At 32.4% G+C, this 25,890-nt stretch overlaps 2 protein-coding genes across 3 annotated transcripts in view; both read left to right on the top strand.

Moving 5' to 3' along the window:
- On the top strand, positions 1,069-4,576 carry LOC18609024 (probable arabinosyltransferase ARAD1). Of its 2 annotated transcripts, XM_018116520.1 has the most exons (5): positions 1,072-1,243; positions 1,353-1,721; positions 2,821-3,117; positions 3,211-3,306; positions 3,740-4,576. In XM_018116520.1, the coding sequence occupies exons 2-5, from the start codon at positions 1,407-1,409 to the stop codon at positions 4,163-4,165; spliced, it is 1,134 nt and encodes a 377-aa protein (XP_017972009.1). In that variant the 5' UTR covers positions 1,072-1,243; positions 1,353-1,406; the 3' UTR covers positions 4,166-4,576. The 2 variants fall into 2 exon arrangements, with proteins under 2 accessions (XP_007044051.2, XP_017972009.1); XM_007043989.2 differs by having other exon boundaries at positions 1,069-1,721.
- LOC18609023 (flavonoid 3',5'-methyltransferase) overlaps positions 7,044-25,890 on the top strand; it is a 39,672-nt gene continuing 20,825 nt past the window's right edge. Inside the window, exon 1 of the mRNA XM_018114769.1 lies at positions 7,044-7,138. The gene's annotated coding sequence lies outside the window, so the exon portion shown is untranslated. The remainder of the gene's footprint in view (positions 7,139-25,890) is intronic.

The following is a 25,890-nucleotide window of genomic DNA, read 5'->3' as shown; positions in this document are numbered from 1 at the left end:
CATACAACGAAATAAAGTTACATAAATCAGTATCATTCCTGTGTTGCTTAGGTAAAATTATTCAAAATCAAGATTAAATTAATTAACTGTCAGGACTTTCCACCTCCACGGCTTCATCCACCGGGCCTCCACTCCGCAGCCACTGCCATCGTTGTTAACGATAGAAAAATTCATATTATATTATTTATATATATATATATATATATATATATATATATANATTATATGTATTTATATATATATATATATATATATATATATATATATATGGTAATATTAAAATATTGGTGTTGCTTCTCTTCCAATCACCATCCATCGACTCCAATGAACACTGGATCCTATACCACAATCATGATCTTGGCGTAAAAAGCATCACTTTCTAACCTGGTTTTGGAGTTTTTTGGAGGAATTTTCTAACTCTAAACACTCGATTTCACACAATTATGAACTTACTAACTCTTTTGCGACAGATACATCATGCCTCGTCCATGATGCTGATGTCCCACCCTTCAACGGTGTTTTCACCACTTATGTCATCTTATTTTGAAAAAATATATAGAACAAATAGAAAAATATAAAATTTAAGAAAAATTTTAAATTATTAATAAATTATTTTTTTAATGCATTCAATCAAATTTTTATATATACTTGATTTTAATCAAATAAGTCATTATAATTAATAATCGATTAATTTTAATTATTTAAAATATTATTTATTTTTGACATATTATAATAGGTGATAACATGACATCTTCATAAATCTTAATAACATATCACATAAAAATTTTCACAATCCAAATCAATTTTAGGTAAACATAAAGATGACAAGAAATATTTTAATTACTGATCATTGGTTATGACACAAAATAAAAATATAAAGATTTTGATTATATGTAATAAAAATAAAAAAAATTAAATTGTTTTAAATAATTCAAAATATTTGCAGACATTATGTCCAAAAATAAGTGTTAAATTTCATAACATCCAGCAATTTGAAGCGTTTCCTACGGCTTACATAAGTTACAACGGTACTGTAACTATTTCCTTTTCTAACCTTTTCTGTTTGTTTTGCTTCAAGTGTGGATAAAGGTAGAGGAGTTAGCGCTTTATTCCTTTCTGTCCTCCGAAATTGACAGAAAGAACAATCAGCATAGACATTATAAGACATCGAATCACCGTAAAGAAAACCAGTGAGCAAAACAGAGAGACCATCTCTCTCTCTTCCAACTCCTGTAAGAACAATGTACGGTAAAGCCGCAATCTGTTTAACATTCGTGATTCTGTTCCTCGTTTCATGTTCAATCTACGTTGGGACCGTTGATCTCAGATCATACTTCTTCCCCTTACTACAGTCACCCCCTGTTCTACGCTCACTTTGTGCTACCGGCCGCCCCCTCCGCGTTTACATGTACGATCTCCCTCGGAAATTCCACGTCGGCATGCTGGATCGCCGGAGCTCCGAGGAAGCGGCTCCTGTGACCATGGAGAATTTGCCGCCGTGGCCCTCGAATTCGGGGATAAAGAGGCAGCACAGCGTGGAGTATTGGCTGATGGCATCGCTCCTTTACGACGGCCAAGATGAAGATGGGAGGGAGGCCGTTAGGGTTTCGGATCCCGAAAAGGCTGACGCTTTTTTTGTGCCATTTTTTTCTTCGTTGAGTTTTAATACACACGGGCATAATATGACGGATCCTGAGACGGAGATCGATCGCCAATTACAGGTTCTTACATGCTAATTGGTCGCTTTAAGCTGTTTATCTTTTTTTTTTTAACCGTGGTTGAATGCGTAGTTTGCGGTTGCCTTGTTTTATTAGCAGTGTTTCACTGGAATTGAACTTGGTAGCTTTGTTTTTAAATAGTAACGTGATTAATGGTTTACTTAGTTTGAGGAAAGGAAAGAAACTAGATTGGAAAGTTGGGATTTAGTTGTTTCGATCCTAAAAGTAAATAAAATAAGCTCAATTGGTTACTTTCTTTGTTTTCTAATTCCAATTTGAAACACTTCCTTCACTGATATTGAATACCAGGAAAATAGGAGACTTTGGCTCTCTGGCAGATGAGATTAGATGTGGGTAGCATTGGAAGTTATGAAAGAGCGCATGCTAAGAATTTTAGGTACATTTACCACTTGATTACTAAGTAGAGGAAAAGAAATGCTGCTTGCTAGTGCTTTTGACATGTTGAAGAATTAGCCAATGATTCAGGGAACTAGCATTGTGGAATGACAAAAGGTTTGATTTCGTGGAATTGATTTGTGAAATGTTGCTTTTAAACATTTATACACATTGTTTCCTCAAAAAAACATGTATACGATTGGAAAGGTTTAAATGTCTAAAATTATGCTTTGCAAAAAAAAACATGTATACACATAATAACTTGAGTTAATCTTTGGATCATGATGCATCCAATCCTTAGTCAATCATTCCATTATTGATGGTAGTGATTACTAGAGAAAGGAGGCCCTATGCATGCTTCTTGGTATTTTTTTGAAGAGTGTAGAGTAAATGTTTGTTGCAATTCTCTCAATCTTTTTTCTAAGGAACATTTATATGCTGTCTTTTGCTATCTGCAAGCAAGCAGTGAACAACAATTTTGGACCTCGCAGAGGTTGATGGAAATATTATCAGGCTTCACTCCTTAAGATTCTGTTATACTACTAAAATACAAATTTGTGCAAACATTTTGAAAAGACTATTTATTCCCTTCTGCTGCTGATGAGTTTCTCTAGTTCGTAGTTCATACTTTGTGTTTTACTTGTACTGTTGACTGCTAGTATTATCTAGTATTTCAGTTTTCTAATCTGAATTGCATCTCCTCTAGGTTGAGTTACTCGAATTCTTGCAGCAATCCAAGTACTATCAAAGGTCTGGAGGCAGAGACCATGTAATTCCCATGACACATCCAAATGCTTTCAGATTTCTTCGCGAGCAATTGAATGCATCTATTCTTATTGTCGTAGATTTTGGCCGCTATCCTAAAACCATGTCAAGTCTTAGCAAAGATGTGGTTGCCCCTTATGTACACGTTGTGGATTCCTTCACAGATGATGACCCTCTAGACCCATATGAGTCTCGAACTACACTTCTTTTCTTCCGGGGGAATACTGTCAGGAAAGATGTATGATAGTTTTTAAGACTCAAATATTCTATTCATACAACTTCTGTTCGATCTGGGTAATATTACTCAACTCAAGGCCATTTTCTCTTGCAGGAAGGGAAAATTCGAGTCAAACTGGCAAAGATATTGGCTGGTAGTGATGATGTTCATTATGAAAAGAGTGTAGCAACTCCAAAAAACATTAAAATGGTATGCTGCTTGTGTAGGCCCTAGGAACTATGCTATTTTCTAGACATTCAAATCACAAAGTGGTGATCCTTGTTTCCTGCATCCTTCTGGCTGCTGAAAAAGGACCTGCTTGTCAGTACATGTTGTGGAGGCTTTCAACAGTCATGAGTACCAATCTTTAGTGGCACCATTACGGTGCCTTTTGTACTTTCTCTTTGAATGTTTTGACATTGTGTGATACTTATGGTGCTTAGCTTCAGACAATAATTTTGTGATGGAAATTTTTTTCACTCTATTATGGTTAATAACTCTCCCAAAAATATTTAAAATCTAAAACAAAATAATCTCCTTTTCAATCTGTAGAGACAGTTTGGAGTCAGCTTGCATTCTCTAATAAATTTTTATGCTATGACTATGCCAACTATCTTATTTCTTTCATCTTCTTGTGTATTAGTCTACAGAAGGGATGCGTTCATCGAAGTTCTGTCTGCATCCTGCTGGGGACACACCTTCATCTTGCCGACTATTTGATGCTATTGTGAGCCATTGTGTTCCTGTGATTGTCAGTGACAAAATTGAGCTTCCCTATGAGGATGAAATTGACTACACTGAATTCTCAATTTTCTTCTCTATGAAAGAGGCGTTAGAACCAGGTTATTTGGTCAATCATCTGCGTCAATTTCCAAAAAATAGATGGGTTCAAATGTGGAAGTTGCTTAAGAATATTTCCCGTCACTATGAGTTCCAGTACCCTCCAAAGAAGGAAGATGCTGTCAATATGTTATGGAGACAGGTAAAGCACAAGCTTCCAGGTGTCCAACTGGCTGTACATAGAAGTAGAAGGTTGAAAGTTCCAGATTGGTGGCGGCGGAAGAGATGACTTAGAATCTTGCTTTTGTGACACTGTGCATCACAATCTTCCTTCATTTATGGTGACACCCCATGGCTGGGAAGAAGTAAAGGTACTCAGAAGTCACAATCAAACACCGTGGGCCAGCTTCACTGAGCTCATGAGTTACAGTTGTGGCTTCAATTTTTTTTCCCCTGCTATTTTCCAGCATTCTGAGTGAGCGAGGAAGTGAATATTAAGATTTATTCCCAGTTATTTTTGTCTGGTAACAGGTAATAATGTTTTTCCATCAGTTTATAGTGCAGAAGTGATATAGATAATGTAATGACATAGGATTTACACATGTAGAAACATTTGAGAGGTTGTTATGAATAGGTTCTAATCTTGCATTCAAATCTTGTGTAAGGTTATTCAATGAAAGTGATCAAGCTAATTCATTTACCAGAGAAAACTGACTTTAAGCTTTTCATTTTAATTGGTCTTGTACTGTAGAAGGAAGCTTCGTTTTGGCAAATATGCGGAAATAATTTTGTCATTGTTTTCTAATCTCTTGGTAGCTATGAGACTTGAGACTTAAGAAAGCCTGCCTGGATGCAATTTCAGTAACGAGGGAAGGTGAAATATTGCGGTCACGTTGAAATTCTGGAAGCCATTTTCCAACTGCTCCAATTAAGATGTATGTTCAGCGATCGAAACTGAAGATCTAAGTTGGAATATGTCATGTCTCAATCTTAGCTTTTATATTCAAAATTACTAAATTGTTGTTTTCCACTGACCCTGTCCGGTTTATTGATTGATTGGATCTCATCCGTGGAAAGACTTTGGGCATGTTGCCAACCAACGCAGCCCTGTCTAAACCGAAGGAGGCTTTGGTTTTCTTGGAGCTGGTCAAGAGACCATGAACTACTCATCCCTGGCTTGAGAGATTTTTGTCATTATTTTTCCTTTCCTTACCAGCCGCCCTTTGTATTTTTCTTGGTGAAGCTTGGCTTGCCAGCTGCTGGGAAGTAAATTTCAAGCACCCAACCACCGAGGACAATAAGAAAGCCTTTAGACGGGCCAATTTCTCAGCAGTAATATGCTTTTCATACACCCTCTCATACTCACTTTGAACGCCAAAAGGTTCAAAGGGGAAAAGGAAAAGTATAAAATCTTGTCTTGAAAGTGAAATCACTACCTAAAACAATGTTGGACTGCTATAGAAAAATCAGCGACAGAAGTTCTAAAACTCAAAGCCGAGTTTCTAGATAATGGGGCCTAATTTCATCTCTTCCCTTTGAACACTAATATACGAGTCAAATAAATTGTGTACAAGGAATAACTCTATCAATCCAGCTAATCTTCAACTAAACTGACAATGAGAGCTTTAATTGGTAGTTAATTTAGAGAGCTCAAGGAGTAAGCGAAGCACCCGATATTTATAAAGTATTCTATCTCGAATTCTATTATTTATTAAAATATTTAAATTTTATAAATAATTAATTAAATTTTGCTCAAACTCGTACTCAAATTATTCTAGACACAATCTAGTAAATACTCAAATTCATTAAATATTTAATTAAAATAGATTTAAAATTAATTTTTATATATATTATTAATAAAAATTAAATTAACGTTTAAAATTGTATTTAAAACAATGAATGAATTTTATAAATATTATATAAATTTAAGTAATTTATAAACTAAAAATAATATAGATAAAACTAAAATTTTATATTAAAAACTATTAATTATTATCAAGTTCAGATAGTGAGTATTTTAAAACTACTACTTGAATCTTACTCAAATTTATGACAAGTAATGGTTTTACTATAGCTTTTCAAAAAAAAAAAGAGTAATAGTTTTACTATCAAAACTCTATTCATATTCGATTAAGATGTTTTAATTTTATTTAATCAGATTAGATAATATTAGATACATAATTATAAAGCACTTATTGTCATCTCTAATAATTATTCCTCTTGTACGGTTTATGGTGAACTTTTATTATCACAGTTTTCTTTTTTTTTAAATCCATTAGCTAACTTTTTTTTATTTAGTTTATATTTTTATTATTTATTATTTATTAAAAGTAATTAATGTAAATAAAAATAAACAATAAAAATATGAAGCAAACAAAATGTAAGTTAACCCAAAATTTTTTTCTTTTTATTAAAGATTATTTAACAGTCATTTTGGAGTCATAGGGTCATTTAAAAGACAAACCACAAGCAAATTATGCTTGTTTGTTGGAAAACAGAATCGTCATTTTACATAAAAATAACTAATTAAGCAGCACTCAGTGATAAAGTTTATTAAATAAGACTTCATTGCATTGATATTATTATTATTTATTTTGTACCTTTTATAAAAATGAATAAAGAGCAAAATAAATAAAAAAAATTAAAAGAGCAAAAATATATGACACCTAACATATTCCCTCTTATATGTAAATGCATAGACGGTAGCTTACGTGCCAAGCTCTGTCGTACCTGAGCGTAAACATGACCCTTGAAAAAGTTCATTTAACCTTATGCTTTCCAACAAGAAAATTAAGGATTTCATTTAAAGTCGAGTAATAAAAGTAGTACGGTGCCAATACAGTTAAGTGATAAATTTGACCATTATTCTTCAATGTATGATGAAAACTGCACCACATGGCTCTCGTCAAGGCGTATGGTTGAAATTGACACAAAATTTTGAAGGTATCGATAGGCAGAAAGAAGGGGGGCATGCTTCTAGAAAAGAAAAGCACTAGTTGATCAACAAAGATTCCCTCAAAGGCCAACATCTAAAGTAGTTGGATTAGTTGTACCAAAATATCTGTAGGAGGACTTGACGTGCTTGGAGTTTCTGAAGTACAACCCATCACATGAGAATGTATAGACTAATATAATAATGGTAGGGTAGCACCTGATTTGCTTATAAAAGGATAAGAGTAAAGAGGGAGAATATCTAACAAAATCTAAGAGAGAGCGAGTGTCGGAAGAGATACACAGGGCTGGCAAGTAGATCTCAAGCGAGGTGAGTATATCCTTCTCTCTCTGTTTTCTGTTTTTCCTTGTTCCGTTACGAAAATGGGTATAAATTCCATTATCAAGTTTTTTGTTCAAATTTTCTAAATTGAGTTACATCAGCTGAAGGAAACATCAGTGTACTTACTTATTAGTTGCTTGCTTGTGCCATAATTTTGTCAAATTTACCTTAATTTGTGAGACTTTGCTTACTGATGGCAAATCACTCGTAACTTCACTCCAGTTTAGCTTTCAACCCGAAAGAAGGGATGACAACTTAATGGTACGTTTGGTTGGCGGAATAGATAGGAATGGAATAGAATAGTTATTATGTGGGAATAGAATGAGGTGGGAATAGAATAAAATAGTTATTACTTAGTTTGGTATGACAAAGGGAATAGGACAGGAATAATTATTATGACTTTTTGTAGTATTTGGTTCGTAACAATAATTTTGGAATAAGAAAGAAATAGAAAATAAAAAGACAAAAACACCCTTTATTATTTATATAACTATTTATTTTTATTAGATTTTTAAATATTAATAATCTAGAATTTAATTAAAATATTAATAATNTTTCCATCAACTTGCTAACATGGCAAGGGTAAAACGAAAATTTACCCTTGATTAAATTTTATAATTACTATTATATAATTTTATTATTTTTTACTAATTAAAAAGAAAAAAAAACTTTTCATTTAGGGAGCACCAGAGCTCCCATTGGGGCTCCTTAAGGGAGCACTAGTGCTTTACTAGATAACCCAATTTGGGGCTCCCCTTTTTTGGTGAGCTAGAGAGCACCGTTTTTATTTATTTTTTTAAATATAATAATTGGTAATTTATTTAAAATATTAATAATGTATGATTTAATTATTAATATTGTTTATCTAATTTAAATGATATTATGTTTATTTAATTTTAATTTATTTTGTTTTTAAATAAGAATAATTTATAATTTATTTTATTAATAATTGATAATTATAAATATTATATTTATTTAATTTTAATATTAATATTTTATTAAAAGTTGGAATCAAGTGAGAGAAAGAGGAGAAAGAGAGAAAAATAATATTTTTTACAAATGAAGTTGTAATTTTTTAAACTTGTAAGGGGTATTTTTATCTTTATAAATTTTTGAATTTATTCCTCAACCATAAAATAGCTAATACCATGGGAGAAGGTGGTATTAGCTATTCCTTGGCTTTGAAGGATTTTGAAGAATAGCCATTCCATAAGAATGGCTATTCCTTGGACCATTTTTCAACCAAACAAAAGAACCAAAATTCTTTGAGAATAAAAGGGGAATGGCTTAGCCATTCCCCAAACCAAACATGCTATAAAACTCCATTCTGATCTAAATATGGAAGAAAAACACAACTATGCACTTAATTTCTTTCTTCTTTCTGGGTCACCTAGCAAAGCTTTAGACTACGTCTGGATTGCAAAACTCTTCTCCTTTCTCTTTCAAAATGACCTGTCTTATCCAAAACCTTTTTTCTTTCTTTTATCATTTGTTTGTGACTTCAACTCCAACTCATCAAATTGAAAATTTACACCCATTAAGTAGCTCAACATAAAATTTCAAGCATATTGATCAATTATTATTAAAAATTTTACCTAATATTTGAAAAAATGTCTCAACTATTTAAAAAAAATTTTATTTTTTTATTGTGTTTAATTAATTCTATCTATTTTTATTTTGAAGTACATAAGTGATTATAACTAACAATTGATTCATTATCATTCGTTAAAATATAATTTATATCTTATACTCACGTAACGTTGATGTGAAAGATGAAAAATATCATGTGATTTTATAATCATAACAAATCAAAATGACACTTTATCATCTATTATGATATATCAATATGTCACATCAATATCATATGACATATAATGATAAATAATTTTTTGACTAACAATAGTTAGTTAACTATTAATTATAAAAGTTTATTTAATTTAAAATAAAAATATAAAAATATAATCAAATGTAACAAAAAATAATAATTTATTTGAATTTTTCTGAATAATTGAGAGATATTTTTAAGTACCATACCTAAAAAAAAAAATTTTAGGAGGGGAAGGGGAGATTAGCTAATTTAGAAATTTTATAACCCCAAACTAAGTTTTAATCTTATTTCCTTATCAAAGGTGTTGTAAGGCACGTAGGCACTCCTCAAATCTTGCTTTCTTTGTTTGTTTGTTTGATTCCTATACGTGCAAAAGAAACGTAATTAAATGGGAATCTAAAATCACTACTCTCAAGTTTCACATCATCTTTATTGTTTGAAGTGAGTTTAAGTGGCCATTGGCAAACCCTTTTCCTTGTTTTACCTTTTCTTTTATCTAACTTATTTCCAATTTGGCCAATCGTTTTTAATGGTACATCTTAGCACTGGAAAAAACGTTGAAAATGGTAGATGTATCATCTGTTCCACTGATTCCATTCTTGGATAAATGGCTATCTCATTTGTCCAATGAGAGCGAGGGAACACCCTCCTACAGCAAAAATACTGTTAAAACTAATTTCATGTCCTTGTTAAATGGTAACAGTGTTATTTTCAGTAATCATTATTCTTTCTTTTTTTTTTTCTTCAAAGAAAGATATAATAAGAATTTTTAATTGATTAGTACAACGTTTTAGTGACGGTTAGAGCCACCTAATTATGTTGAAACTTCTTTAGCCCAAAAATAAATTGCATGTAACATCACAAAACATATATACAGTATAGACTTGTGGCCTCTACTTGGGTATCCTTTATTGTTTTTTCTTAATTAATATAGCTGATCTGCTTGTTTTGTGGTTGCATAGTCTTTTTCCTTGTCCTGATCTTAGTCACTTTCTTGGCCAAAAGTCCAAGCATACACGAGTAGAGGGTTGAAATGGGTCCTTTGAAAGGTTGACCAAGGGAGACGAATTTAAAAAAAAAAAACACAAAAAACAGAAAGAAGAAAGAAGTTACGCGTTGTACTTGGAAGTATTGTGTCCTACGACTCCTGTAATTTTTATCTGACTCGTCTATTGAAAGTGGTAAGTGGAGATGGCAGAACTAGGGACCGAATCCACATGAAGGTGCTTTTCCTTGAGGCCATAGGGCATAGCTGATTGTCTAGCCAATCAGTGCTTTTCCTTAGACACATACAGTGTCACATCCCATCTTGTGAAGAGATCGTGACCAGCGCAAAAACTTTGACGAGTATATACGTTAGGCCCAAGCAAGGCTCCTTGCTTTCTTCCATACTCTATATGGTTCATTAACCATCATCATAATACATAAGGCAACCAATATACCATTACATGCATATATCCATAAGCGATAATACACGATCATGAAACTTCTCAACATAAATAGTATATTCACATCCATTCATTATTAACATAAGAGTCAAAACTCATATATCATATCATATCCTATATTTATTTATCTACACCTTCAAGTGTCCATATATGTCCTCAAACCACTTTTGTGCATATAAACATAACATTCATAAAGTTAATGCCAACCATTGGCTATATCATCATAAACATGTTCAAATATCCAAAAACATAAAGTAAAGATCAACTCGTCAAGGAAACATGACTCGAACTTGTAGGAATCATGTGGCTGTTAGACACCTACCAAAAAAAGAAGGTTGTGAGCTCATCTTTCCAACAAGGGTGCAGACTAATCACTGATTTGCAAAACAAAAATAGGAAAACTAACGTGTGATTCACAAAAACTTTGTGAGCAGATACAAGGAAGAGGACAAGCCAAGGGAAAATGTCTTCGTAACCATGCATTTATAATCTCATGACATTCATAAAATTTCTCAATCTCTATAGTACTCATGAAACATAGCATTTAAATACATTTCCAAAAACATTTAATTCAAAACAAGTTTGCATAAATCGTTGGAAACCATTTGCCTTTGAAAATCCCTTAAAAACACTTGAAAACCCAATTCTGTGAAGAATCTATCGATACATTTGGGAATGTATCGATAGATTTCACTCAAAATGCCTCATTTTGTATTCCATAGAAAATCTATTGATACATCAACCTCATGTACCGATAGATCAGTCTGAAATCCCAGCTTTTTGGGTAAAATCCTTGTTAGAAATGTTAGCTCAATAAATAAGTAACAAGAATGTTCAAGAGGGGGTAAATTGGATTTCAAAATTTTTGGTGACCTTTGAACCAAAATAGCTAAAAATTGACCCTTAAGATGTTTGAAATCAATGCTTTTTCAATATCCCTTTTAAGAATGATATACCTATTTAGAGTCAACTATAAAGATTCAATAGTCGATTCTAGGGAAGTGTTTTCAAAGAAAATGAAGGTTTGATTTTGTTAATGACTTGAAAAATATGGCAATTTAGAACAAGCCCTTTTTCAACTTAAGATGCACAACTAGAGGTAATATGAAAATCCTTTTTGAGAATGCAAAATGTTTTTCAAATGAGTAAATCAAAAAGCTATTTTCTAAAGAAATTGAACAAACTAAAGATGTAAAATCGTAGACAAAAACACAAACAATTTCTAAAGGTTTGGTTTTCTCAATTGCCTTTGTCATTTCCCTTAGCAAGTTAAGGAGTTTTAAATCCACTGTGGAAAATGCCTTTTAACGAGATCAAGCAAAACCCTCATAACTTGTTTTTTAACGAAATCAAGTAGAACCCTCACAATGGCTTTTTCGAGACTTAACCATAACCCTCACAATTGCCTTTTCACAAGAGCAAGCATAACCCACAGTGGCCTTTTCACTGGAGCAAGCACAACCCACACTAACTTTTAAAGGGTGAGTTAAAACTTTTACAAGAATGTCTACAATGATGAATAGTGACAGTGTCTCTAAAAGGTCAATTTTGCTTGGTGGGTACAAAAAAGGAAGAATGTGTAAAGAGTATATACAAAGATTGGAGTGAAAACACAAAAGAATTATCAGCTTGAGTATGAATGCATGTTTTTACTTGGTTTTTCTTTCTTTTCTCTTCAAGATTTTGATTTTCAAAGGTTTGGCCTTTCATCATCATTCCATAAAACTTTCCTATTACAATATAAACATTTCATAACTTTGAGTGGTGTCTACCCTATTCAAGTGAATAATGCTTTTAACCCCCATTGTCTCGGGTTCCTAGCACACTTTGTGAGTGCCCTTCCGCTTTACCTACATCTTTGATTGGTGCTCATCCCAACTTAAGTGGATAGTGATCAATCCCCAATATCGTTTGGATTCCTTAAGTATGGGATCGTTCTCATCCATACCTTGCACCATAATCATATAATCCTTCTCATTAACCATTATCATACTTAGCTCATAGTATATATGGAAGTCTCATCACATACATCTCTTGGAATACATTTCATATTATATCTCATAATTCATAATCTTATTATGGAATGCATATATCCTTCAAACATTTCAACATCATATACATACATGTCATAATCATTCATTATCTCATAGGTGAGAACTCATACATCATCCAAACATTCCATGCGATATTGTGTCAAGCATATACATCATTCCAATCATCTCATTTTGATAGAAAGCATTTGCAAGGGCTTGTCCCCCTTATTGAAAGCTAATACATAATAGGATATTTACATACATAGTAGATTCACAAACTAGTTGAAAACATTGATAATCAAATCCCTTGTAAAGCCATTCTTAAAATAATATTTCCTCATGCATAATAAAATTCATGCTTACTTTATATATCAAAATACTTGATAACATGTATCCACTCACTTATTCGAAGACTCAATTTCTAACAACGATTAGGACTCCAGTTTGGTGAATCCCTCGAAGCTTCCAACTGATTCTAAATATTCAACAATCATTATAATCAATAATTAGACTAATAATCTTGTAATAATCATTCTAAGCCTTTTCGAAAGTAATTAGATTCATCTAAAACTAATTTTCTAGTTTAAACCCATTGCTACTTAGCATAATAAATACTTATAAACCCATAAATCCTCCATCCTTACCTTAAGTGAGCTTTTATGCTAAAGAAAATCACAAAACCTGTGAGCATTAGGATTCAACAAAAAATCTAGGCATAAAAATAATATTTTTAATGTTGAAATTTCATAAATTAAGGTTTGAAAGTTGAAAGATGTCATCTTTGTTCATAAAACTCAAAACTAAGTTTCCAATTTTCCAAAATGATGATTTGGGTGAAAAATAGGTGTAAGAAAGCTCAAAGTTGATGAAAAACTGAAAAGAGGTGGCCTTGAATGAAAAACCCTCAAAAAATCTGACTTATTTATAGTTTAGAACATGTAAAATACAATTTGACCCTTTTTATTTTTTTTGAAAATGACATAATCTATCAATACATTTGGCAATGTATCAATAAATTTGATTATGGGAAAAATTTATCAATACATTTGGCTATGAATCAATAGATGTTCATCGAAATGCTTTTAAAAAACTTTTTGGACAAAATCTACTGATACATTTGGGCTGTGTTTCAATAAATTCGCCTCTAGATGAAATCTATCATTACATTTGGACCATGTATCAATAGTTTTGCTCCTATAGCCAAAAATAAGTTTGAAAACTAGTTAATTTGGACTCCAATTCACACCATACTTTGTAAATCATCTTTATACATCAAACATGAACTTTTCTAAAGTTAAAAACTCAATTTAAATGTTCAAAACATGAAACCTACATGCTCACCTAAGGATTCCTTAATTTATCCTTTTACTTAAGGTGAGATTTCATATTCTTCCCTTCTTAAGAAAATTTATCCTTGAATTTAAATAACGTACTAACCTCTGTCAAATATGTACGGGTACTTCACTTGCATGTCGATTTTAGCTTCCTAAGTCATCTTCTCGCTCAAGTCATTGTGCCATTGCACCTTAACCAATGCTACCTCTTTAGAGTGTAATTTATTCACTTGCTTATCTAAAATAGCTATCAATACTTCCTCGTAGCTCAAATTATCTCCCATTTGTAGGGGCTCATGTTGAATCACATGAGATGGGTTGAGGTTATATTTTGTAGTATTAAAATGTGAAACACAAGATGAATGCTAGTAAGATCCAACAGAAGTGCTAATCGATAAGCTACTGCACCAACCCTGTCAAGAATCTCGAAAGGTCTTATTAGAAACGTTAGCTCGATAAATAAGTGACAAGTATGTCCGAAAGGGGGTGAATTGGACGTTAAAATTTTTGAAGAACTAGAAAAAAAGTGTTATTATCGACTATGATGAGGTAATAGTCAACTATCCCCGTGATTCTTTTGAAGGACGTTTCTTGAAGTTATTTGAACAAGCTATTTAAACAAAGTGTAAAGGAAGGTTTTTAAATAACTTGATTAAGATGTCAAACTAGAACAAGTATTACACTATTTTGAAAGATTATAATCACTTTTAGAAGGTTTAAAACATTTTTCAAGTCTAAAACAATAAAAAGCAAACAAGGATAGTTTTGAAAAATTGTTTCAACAAGTAATGCACAAGCTAAGTAAGTAAAAGAGATTTAAACAAAGACGCATGCAATTTATAGAGGTTCAACTTTTTCAAATGCCCACATCCTCTCCCTTAGCAAGCTAAGGAGTTTTAAATCCACTATGAAAAATCTTTTTTAACGAGATCAAGCAAAACCCTCACAATGGGTTTTTTGAGCTTAACCAAAACCCTTACAATCGCTTTTTATCGAGCTCTAGTGCCACCCATAATTGCCTTTCACGGGAGCAAGCACAACCAACAATTGCCTTTTTACGAGAGCAAGCATAACTGACACTAACTTTTCAATGTTAAGTTAAAACCTTTACAAGAGTGAATAGTAAAGATGTGTCTAAGAGGTAGATCTTGCTTTATGAGTATAAAGTAGGAAAAGTATGGTGGGTATAAAGATGTATACAAAGAAAAAGAATGAAAGCACAAAGAATTTGGAGTTCAAAAATAGCTATCTCTCTTGAAGCTTTCCCATTAATATATTTCTCTTAAGTCATGGTACATCTTGATGGTGCCTGAATGTACCACATATGCTACCACGTGGGCCTTTTTTAAGATCTCTCATCTCAAATCATCCATGTCTGACACATACACTCTAGATCCATATCTGAGTAAACCATCAATGCTTCTAGTGAACAAATGTCCTTTCCTCTTTTAAGGATCCTCTAAATCCTTCATCACAAAATCATCTTTGTCTTGGGCTTCTTTAATGCCATCAACCAACATCGATCTCACTCTAAAATGGGCTAACAATGCCTCGATATCATCAACCTTAAATTGTATGCCCATTTTGCCCAAGTCGTGCATACATTGCACCAATGATCTTCTCTCAATAGAGATGTGGGCTCGGCTCCCCATAAATTTCTGGCTCAAATCATCCACCACCACTTTGGCTTTGCCAAGATGATACAATCTCGTACAATTATAATCCTTAAGCAATTTCATCCATTTACGTTGCCTAAAGTTAAGATCTATCTGCTCAAAGATATACTTAAGATGCTTGTGGTCCGTGTAGATCTCACAAGTCTCACCATACAAATAATGTCTTCAAATCTTCAAGGCAATACTATGGTAGCCATCTCTAAATCATGTGTTAGGTAATTCTACTCATGTCTCTTGAGCTATGTAGATGCATACACTATAATATTACCACGTTGCATCAATACACATCCAAGTCCTACTTGTGATGCATCACAATATACAGTATAACCCTAAGTTTTGAAGTTTGGGGCTAAAAGGAAGAGAAAAAAAGGTTCTATAATGGGGGATCCAAAATGACATCGCAACCTCGTTTTCTTGGTGTTGTGACACCAAGTTTACAAGCTACGACTATTTTGCCATGGCAGGGCGCTGTAACTTGGACTTCATGGCACCATGATGCCTAACTCTCTGGTTTTATATGGGGGCTTCCACTTTCGGTGTCACAGTCTCGATTTTGTGGCACTACTGCACCATGTTTGTTGTTTGTTTTTTTTTTTACCTACAAAAGAACCTACAGAACATTAATTTGAATAAATAAATAAATAAATAAATAACTTCAAATAAAAAGTGCATAAGTTTAGAAAACTTGGGTTGCTTTCCAAGAAACAATTAATATATAGTTATCAGCTTGATTTCTTCAAGTTCATTTAGCCTCGACTAAGGTGATTGATGATTTTTGGTGATCGATTTTGCGTCCCCGATAGTGCTTGAGACGTTTCCCATTCACCTTGAACGTCATTTTGAAGCTTTCTTTGAATTCTTCCATTGCTCTATGAGGGAATACTTTCGTGACAATGAAAAGCCTCGACCACCTAGACTTGAGCTTACTTGGAATTAGTTTCAACTAAGAATTATAAAGTACGACATGCTGGCAAGGTTCAAAGTGACACTCAATGATCTTCTTGTCATGCCATCTCTTGGTCTTTTCTTTGTAAATCTTGGCATTCTCATAAGCTTGAAGTCGGAACTCCTCCATCTCATTAAGTTGCAATAGACACTTTTCTCCAGCTGCTTGGAAATCAAAATTCAGTTTCTTGATGGCCAAGTATGCATTGTGCTCTAGTTTAATTGGAAGATGGCATGCTTTTTCAAAAACCAATTTGTAAAGAGACATCCCAATTGGAGATTTGTTGGTAGTCCTATATGCCTATAAAGCATCATCTAACCTCTTGGACCAATCTTGTTTGGATGGGCACATAATCTTCTCCAAAATTCTCTTGATTTCTCTATTGGACATTTCAACTTGGCCACTTTTCTGTGGATGATAGGCTATCACAATCTTATGTGTGACTCCATATTTAGCAAGCAGTGCCTTAAAGTACTTGTTGCAAAAGTGAGAACCTTCATCACTAATAATAGCACTTGGAGTGCCAAAATGATTAAAGATATTCTTTTTCAGGAAATTCAACACCACCTTTGAGTCATTAATTGGCAATGTTGCATCTTTAACCGGTTTAGATACATAATGAGCAACAACCAAAATATAAAGATAATTGTATAAAGGTATAAAAGGACTCATAAAGTCAATTTTACATGCATAAAAAATCTCCACCTCAAGGATGTTGTTGAGAGGCATCTCATATCTCTGTGGGATGTTACAAACTTTCTAACATCTATCACATTTTGCAACAAAATAGTGAACATTTTAAAAAAGAGTACGCCAATAAAAACCTGATTGAAACAATTTTGCTGCAATTAAGTTAAGTCTTGGCATTTTTAGGTGCTTCAAGTTTGAGCTTTAACCAATTAGCCCATTTGCTTAATCGATTAATGAGCTTCTGTGTTTTGCTTCCAACACCCTCTTAATAAGTTAAGTCTTGTGCTAACCGATTAAGGCTTTCTGTCTTGCTTTTGTATAACACCTAGCTTTGCCTTAATTGATTAAAGCTCCATGTTAATCAGTTAACATTATTCTGTCTTCAATGGTTTTTTTTTCTTTACTTCTTTTATTGATTAACTTGTCTTAAAAATAAGCAATCTTCTTGACTTGCTTCCAAACAACAAATATATTAAGGGTTTTAAACTTTTTTCTGCACACTTAAATAAAGTAATTAGACATCAATGAATGGGAATGTTTTGTTATCATAAAAAACACATGGAGTCAACAATCTCTCCCTTTTTCGATGATGACAAAACACTCCTAAATTAAAAGTGTAATGTCTGTTTAATCTATACATCTATGTGCAGTTGAGGGATAGCTCCCCTTTAATATATTCTCCCCCTTTATATGTGCATTAAAAAATGATAAAGAATTTAATTCTTTTTCTGCAATTTTAGTGTATATCTATATACAAATATTTCAGCATCAAACATTAACCACAAATTTGCAAGACCATAGATATAGACATAGAAGAACAACGATCAAATGGAGATATAAACATAGACAGTCCATCACCTAAACATTGATATAAACATAGTCAAATCAACAATTTTTCACAATAGCACATAAAGGTAAACAGCAGAAATATAACAACAGATCAACCATAAACATCCTACTATTTCTTCTCCTACTTTCTCCCCCTTTTTGTCATCTTTAAAAAATATATTCAAAATTCCCCCTTAATGAGTGCGTAAAAAATACAGCAACAGCAATAACCATAATTCAGTTTCAAGAAACTCATAAGCTATTTTAAACACTCAATTTCAGTATACACAAGAAAATATATGACCATAGCAGCTAAACATTTAACCACAACCATAATCTTAGTTTCTTCTCCCTTTTTTTGTCAATATCAAAAGAAGGGTAAAAAGTATAACATGGTTAATTCAAATGTGATGCAAAAAGAGAAGAGATAAATGAGATAATCACTTTAAAGCAAACTCTTACTCCCCCTTAGACACATAAGTTTCTAATTGTTATGAGAGAAATCATGAGCCTAAAAAATGAGTATTTAAGTAGATATTCAACATTTTCATCTAATACTCATGTATTCATGGAACTAAATGAGTATGAGCATTTAAATAGATGTTCAACATATACATCAAATGCTCATATTTTCAAGAAATATTTGCAAAGTAGTTCCTAGGCATGTCTAAGGTATCATTAGTCTTCAAGCATCATTCTCAATTATCATCAAGTATTATCAACAATTATTCATCATCAAGCATTCATTATTTATTCTCAATATTAATCAACCAAGTAGTATCAATCAAGCATTTCTCGAAAATCCCCTAATTCATATAAAAAAGCAACTAAAAAAAATATTATTAAGCATTCTTAATTACCATCTTTAGAAAGCATTCCAAGAAATATTCTCCAGATCATGTATGACGCCATCAATTCAAGGAGAATTTTCACATCAAGAAAATATCATTATTAATGAAGCATTACCAAAGCCTTTTGCATTTATTGCAATCATGTAAATGAATATTATCATTAAGTAAGCGCAAGCATGATTATAAGAAATAAAATGTCTATCTTCATTAATCATGATTTCAATTTGCTTCACGAAAATCAAGCATGAGTATAAATTATATAGACATATACCAATAAAAAATATGCAAGCATCAAGCTTCAATGTGGTACATGCTATTTCTTAATAATCCTCATAATTCATGAGTGTGGAATATTGAAGATCAAGCACTTAACTCATGAATATGTGACAAGTGAACATCCAAGCATCAATAAATATTAATTACCAAGATTCAAAAAAATGAGTATTCATTTTAAGCACATTGGACATTCACTGCTCGCTTAAGTCATAGCTCATATTTCATTTGACATTCCAAATTACTTATAGTAACCTATAAGCTAGTGTGGATGCACACAAAATCTTTAGATCACGTAAACATTAAGGCTCAATGAAGACATAGTTAACATTTAAATGCATATTCAAAATAAATTTCAACTATGTCAATACACAATATAAATATATGTCATGATCAAACTTGACTTGAGTTATGAAATTAAGCACTATAAGCAATTCTATCACTTAAGTCAAGTTATATACTTCAATCATTAAGGTCAAGCAAGATTAAAAGTCATGTAAGCATTGGACTTAACCAAAACAATAGATGAACCAAAAAAATATTTTCATTAAGTTCAATGATTTCATCCTAGTCAATTTTATGAGCCTAGGCAATGATTTAATCTTGAAACAATCATTTAAGTACAAACATGAAACATATTTCAAGAATTATTCATAGACTAAGCATTTGAACATTTCAATTTTCAAGATATGATTTTTCAATGTAAGCACGTGAGAAATAATAAAATCAAGAACTTATGAACAAGTTCTCATGTTTCAAATTTTGTTAATTAAGTACAAAAGAATTAATAACATCAATATGAGTGTCAGTTTTGCTCCTAAATCTAGTGCTTTAATTGGTTAAAGCAAGCTTTAATCAATTAAAGTGCTAGTAACTTGAAAGGTTGTGCTTTAGTTTTGGAGAGCAAAACTATTTTAATCGGTTAAAAGGATTTTTAACAGATTAAAACCTTAGTGGTTTGGGTTTATATTTTGCACACAGAATCATACTAACTGGTTAAATGAGGTTTTAATTGATCAAAACAAACTCAATCTTATTTCTATACCTTTTTTAACTGATCAAAACATAATCTTCACCACAAAAGATATAGCCAAATTTCACATAATGTATATCAAAAACATATTCAATTCAACTCGATCAAAATTCATTCTCATCAAGCACTCCTAACTCTCTTCTAATTTTGCAAAGTTGGTCTTCCCTCAAAGGTTTTATGAAACTATTAGCTAATTGATGTAAGGTATACACAAACTCAATTTTAACATCTCCCTTAAGCACATGATTTTTAATAAAATAATATCTAATTTCAATGTGCTTAGTTCTAGAGTGTTGAATAGGATTTTTAAAGATGTTAATGGCACTAGTGTTGTCATAAAGATAGAAACATTATCCATGGACATACCAAAATCATTCAATTGTTGCTTAATCCATAATATTTATGCACAACAACTACCTCGTGAAATATATTCAACTTCAATAGTTGAAAAAGTAATTGAGTTTTGTTTCTTGCAAGACCAAGACACAAGCATGTTTCTAAGAAATTGACAAGTAGCACTGGTGCTTTTCTAATTAGTTTTACTATCAGCAAAGTCAACATCAAAATAGTTAAGAAGATCAAAAGATGATCATTTTGGATACCATAGGCATAAGCCTTGTCTATCCAAGAAGTATATAAAGAACCTCTTCACAGTAGTTAAATGTGATTCCTTCAGACATGATTGAAATCTTGCACAAAGGCATACACTGAACAATATATCAGGTCTACTTGCTGCTAAATGAAGGAGTGAACCAATCATACCTCTATAGAGCTTTTGGTCCACATCTTTTCCTTTCTCATTTTTTTCAAACTTAGTGGAAGGATTAATGGATGTTCCAATTGACTTTAAATTCATCACATCAAACTTCATTAGCATTTCTTTTGTGTATTTTCTTAGTTGATGAAGATTCCATCTTTGCATTACTTGATTTGTAGACCAAGGAAGAATTTTAATTCTTCTATCGTGCTCATTACAAACTCTGTTGGTCCCAATTATATGTGTTAGAGGGGAGGTGAATAGCACAAATAGGCTCTTGACAAGATAAGGAACTAATTTTCAGAACAAAGAAAATAAAAATAGAGTAGATAATGCGCAGAAATTTAGAGTGGTTCGGTCCAAGACCTACATCCACTACCTTGATTATCCAACCAAGGATTTTCCAAACAATTCCACTAGGAACTGGTGAAATTCACAAGCTTTCACCAAGCTTTACAATGGCTTTTACCAGGCTCAACCAAAACCTTTCACAATAGTTTTTCATAGGTTAAACTAAAACCCAACACCTAACTTTTCTTGTTCGACTAACCCATTTCTTGTTCGACTAAGTTGGTTCTGTCTTGAAGTCCATATTTTGGCAGTAGCTTCTTAGTCAGCTAACCCTTATCTTTGTCGACTAAGTTGGTTCTGTTTTTCAATATTCTTCAGTCCGCCATTTCTCCAATTTAAATTTTAGTCAACTAACATTCTTCATTATTTAACTAAAGACTTTTCTCTTAGTTGATCAATCATTTTTCTTCATTTTCATGATTCTTGATATGTACATTTGAAAGGTTGATTTATTATTTCCATATGACTTTTTGTCCTGCACACTTAGATAGAAATGTTAAACACAAATGAAATGGGAATATTTTATTGTTAAGCCAGTCTCTAAAATATGTTTATTATGCCATTCTTACATAAGAATGCCTGTTTGCTTTCTTGGGTACCTTGGAAATCGTTAAAGGACGATGTTGTACCAATGGTACAATTAAGTTGAATTAAGCCTTGAACTAGTCCAAATAGAGATTTTCAGATGAAATTGAGAATTTTAAAACCCCAAAATGAATTAAAATGGTGATTCGGAGTTCGAAGACCGATTTGGAGTCAAATTGGAATTTTCATGACCTAGGGGCAAAATGGTCATTTTGCTACCCGAGGTTAAGATTTGAGTGTTGGATGAAATTTTTGACTAAGATTAATCATTTGGAGTATAATTTGAGTTTGAGAAGTGAAAAATTTTAATTTCGGCATTTTTTCGAGCATAAGAGCAAAATAGTCATTTTGCCACCCCAAGGGCAAAATTGTAATTTTACACCACCCAACACTTGTCTAGCATATGGATTTTACCCAATATTATCATGGATAACTGAGAAAATTTAAGTGGTGGAGAGAGATTGCTTAATGGGTAAGTATGACACATGGACCAATGGAATGGTGACATGTGTCATTTTCATCCATTTATTATTTGGCTTAAAAATCAACACTAAATCAGCCCATTTCTCTTCATATGGCCGGCCAAAGCAAGAACAAAGGAAGAAAATAAAGAGCAAGAACCCTAGGGTGAAAATCCAAGAAAAAATTGGTAGATTTCAAGTAATCAAGCAATCAAAGGTAAAATTTCTTGATTTTGACTTGTGATTTACCTTTCCCATACATTCTTTTGCATTTTCCATGGTTGAATCACATGATTTCATGATGGGTATCTTGCTGGCTGAACACTTAGAGAGAGGTTTTGATGCTTGATTTGGTTAGATTTCAATGTATTTTAGTGTTTTTAGTTGATTGGTGATGTGTAGCATGAAAATCAAGCAAGAAAAATTCATGTTCTTCCGTCACCCATCATTGGCCAAATTCTCCATGTGGAATATTGAGGATGATTTTGCCATATTTTAAGCTATTTAATTTGTGTTTGATCATTTGGAGTATTGGAAGAAAAATGGAGTTAAAGGGAGTTGAATTGGACATATTGGCCAATTAATCGAGTGATAGATCGAATTAGGCCAATACCGTTTTATTTAGGTACACAATTGACTTTGTGCAGAACACCGTGTTTAGACGATAATCCGAACAATTACATCCCATTTCATGCATTAGTATAAAGCCTGAATTAGTTTTATAACAATTTAGCAAAAAAGTAGTAAATGACTTATTATGTATTATATCTAGGTGGTAACCATTATGACAAAAGTAAAGAGATAGTACTTGAGGATCAAGAATCGGAGTACTAGAAACTCGATTCCCATTACAGTGAGTAACATTACTATCGTCTTAATTATCTAAAGTGGTTTTTATTCGATTTTGTGATTTTATAGAAAATGAGTTTAAATGGTAAATCTTTATGTCTTATAAACAAAATGTGTTCAAATGAAATGATTTTATAAAATTGTCTCGAAATTGAAATATGGTTTTGAAAATGGAGTAATTGGAGACTAATTGGTGTGTTATAAATCATCGTTTGAATTGAATGGCTTATGATAATATTGGCATGAATGGTTGAATTGGTATTTGTGTTGAAAATGTAACAACTGTTGTTTGCCTTGATAGGCTGGATAATGATAAAATTACCATGTCATGCTGTTGAATTTTATTGAATTCGTGGGTTATTGATTGGTCGCTGCAGTGGACGAGTTCCGTGGACCAACCTATTAGAAAGGACACGGTAACCCTATTATATTCATACCTCAATATGAGAGGCGCGGATGGATAACTTCTGAGGTTAACACTTTAGAGTTCACTTCACGCCAAACCACCACGTGAGGGTGAACTCAGCCAACGCCAACGGCTATGTTTTCAAAATAAAAACATGATTTATGCGTACATAACTTTTTAATAGCCTTGGCGAACTCGGTTATGATAGCCTTCGGCCAAGGTATCCCTGATAATTGAGTATGAGAATGATTTTGGTATGAGCCAAAGTTTTAAGAAATTCATAAGCCATGTTGATTATTCGATTTATATGAATTGATTTTATTTGGTTGAAACGAGTTGAAAGGTGATGAATTACAGTATGTTAAACTATTTTATCTGTCTCCATTTACTCAACTTTAGATATTTTAGATGGCATTTGTTTACTCACTGGGATTATATAATCTCACCACCCTCTTTTCCACCCATTTCAGGCTCAGGATAGTTGGTAGATAGCTCACTTTGTTGAGAGCTACAGTTGGACTTGCATCCTCAAAAACTGTAGGTTTACCGCTTTTGATACTTTTGGTCGTTCGTGGGCCCATGTGTCACTGTAAATTAAATATTATACTTTGGTTATTTGTATTACAGTATTATAAATTTATTTAGCTTTTACGTTACAAAAATTATTTACCGATAACTCTATAAATATTGTTTTATAAGAAAATAGAATATTTTATTGAATATTTTTATTATATTCAAATAGTTATAATTTTACTTTAAATGAATGTTTTAGATATCTAAACTTATTTTTTATTATGAAATATGTGTTTTCCACTTGCATACTACATTTTTAGCTGGTTTCGAGACTTTTGAGAAAAAATTACCAAAATGCCCTTATGAGTGAAAAATTATTTTTCTATTGTTTTGATTTGGAAATAGTTTATAATCTCTTAAAACATGATACTTAACAACTGTTGCTCACAAGGGAGGTGAGAAAATTGGATATTAAAGCCTTGCGGGATTTCGGTTGTCATTTTAGGTAATGAATGTCTATCAGAATATCTCGACGGTTGTCACGGGCTCGAGGAGAGTATCGGGTCATGACAATTACATTGGTATCAGAGCTTTTAGTTTTAAAGATTAGAGATTTTGAGTTTAAAATTGTTTTAAAGTTGTTTTAAAAACTACAGTGTCAGTGTGGCCCAAGTTAAGTTAAGTTAAGTTAGGTTTGATAGAATAGAATACGTGCATCTGCACATAAAATTTAGAGTTGTTTAGACTCATTTTGTTTCTTCTTATAGATCTTATGGGAGCATAAGTCATAGACAGGGAGCTATATGAACTCATGTTTCCAGTAATCCACTTCCTTGTTAATGTCATGCAAAGGTCATAAGTAGGGTCGTTGTCCGGGTTTAAGATGTCACTCACAACACGAGCCAGTTTAGAGAGATCTTAAAACGAATGCTCTTAATGAAAGATTAATGAAATGATATATCCCTCCGATTAAGGATGAAAAATTTTGGAGTTGGACTAATAGGCCATGATAATTTATTTATTTGGTGGAGTTATAATTGAACTCATGGTTGTCAATTGGAAAAAGATTTGGGGACTATGGATTGTATTGGGGTTAATATAAAGGAGCACATGTGATAATGGTAATAAGGGGTGCACTTTGATTAGAATGAATAGTGATGGTTGTAATTCACTTGGAGTGTATAAATTAAGCATTGAGGTAAGAGTAAACCCATACTTATGTGCATAAAGATAAGAACACTATGTTAATTGAGCTTGTTTTGCCCATATAAAAATGGTGTTGGGATTTTGAAATATTTTATATGTGAATATGTGTTGAATAGGTACAGCAGCTTAGAGGAAACTGGTGTTGATTTCAATTAAGCGATTGTGAGATTGATTGGACCTATTATAGTTCATGGATATAAGCACGTGAGTTAACTCAAGAGTGAGTATCAATGATTACTATAATTGATGTGTGGCCATGAAGTAAGAAGTTAGTAAACAAATCTGCTCTAAGGATGAGCTTGAACTTTGCTATGCATAGCAAGGGGAGCCAAGGGATTAAAGGACTAGATGTGTAATTGGCAGCTTGAGGTTAAATGACTTGAAAATGTCGAATCTAGTCTAAGTGTCATATGAAGTTCTATAATTGAGATTGATATACGAATTACTTCAAAGATCAATTTAAAAGTGTATTCGGTTCAAAGTGTGGCCTATGATACGAATGATCAGTCTTGAAGGTGATCTCCCCAAAGTAAGGAATTTAGAAAATGTTGATGTTTGAATATACTCTAAGAGAGAGAACTTCTGCATCCTAAGTTTAGGACAACTTTGATCTTATGATCTCAAAGGCAAGGTGTAATAACTAAGTAAATTATTCACTTAATAAATGTGATT

The sequence above is a fragment of the Theobroma cacao genome, chromosome 2 (genome assembly GCF_000208745.1).
Source record: "Theobroma cacao cultivar B97-61/B2 chromosome 2, Criollo_cocoa_genome_V2, whole genome shotgun sequence".
NCBI classification, from domain to species: domain Eukaryota; kingdom Viridiplantae; phylum Streptophyta; class Magnoliopsida; order Malvales; family Malvaceae; genus Theobroma; species Theobroma cacao.
Note: the sequence above shows the minus strand (reverse complement) of the source record. Positions and strands in the feature narration are given on the sequence as shown.

Coding starts and splice junctions, on each gene's coding strand:
- LOC18609024 (XM_007043989.2), top strand. CDS start 1,242: ATGTACGGTAAAGCCGCAATCTGTTTAACATTCGTGATTCTGTTCCTC. Junction 3,118..3,210: donor GGAATACTGTCAGGAAAGAT/GTATGATAGTTT, acceptor TTTCTCTTGCAG/GAAGGGAAAATTCGAGTCAA. Junction 3,307..3,739: donor CTCCAAAAAACATTAAAATG/GTATGCTGCTTG, acceptor CTTGTGTATTAG/TCTACAGAAGGGATGCGTTC.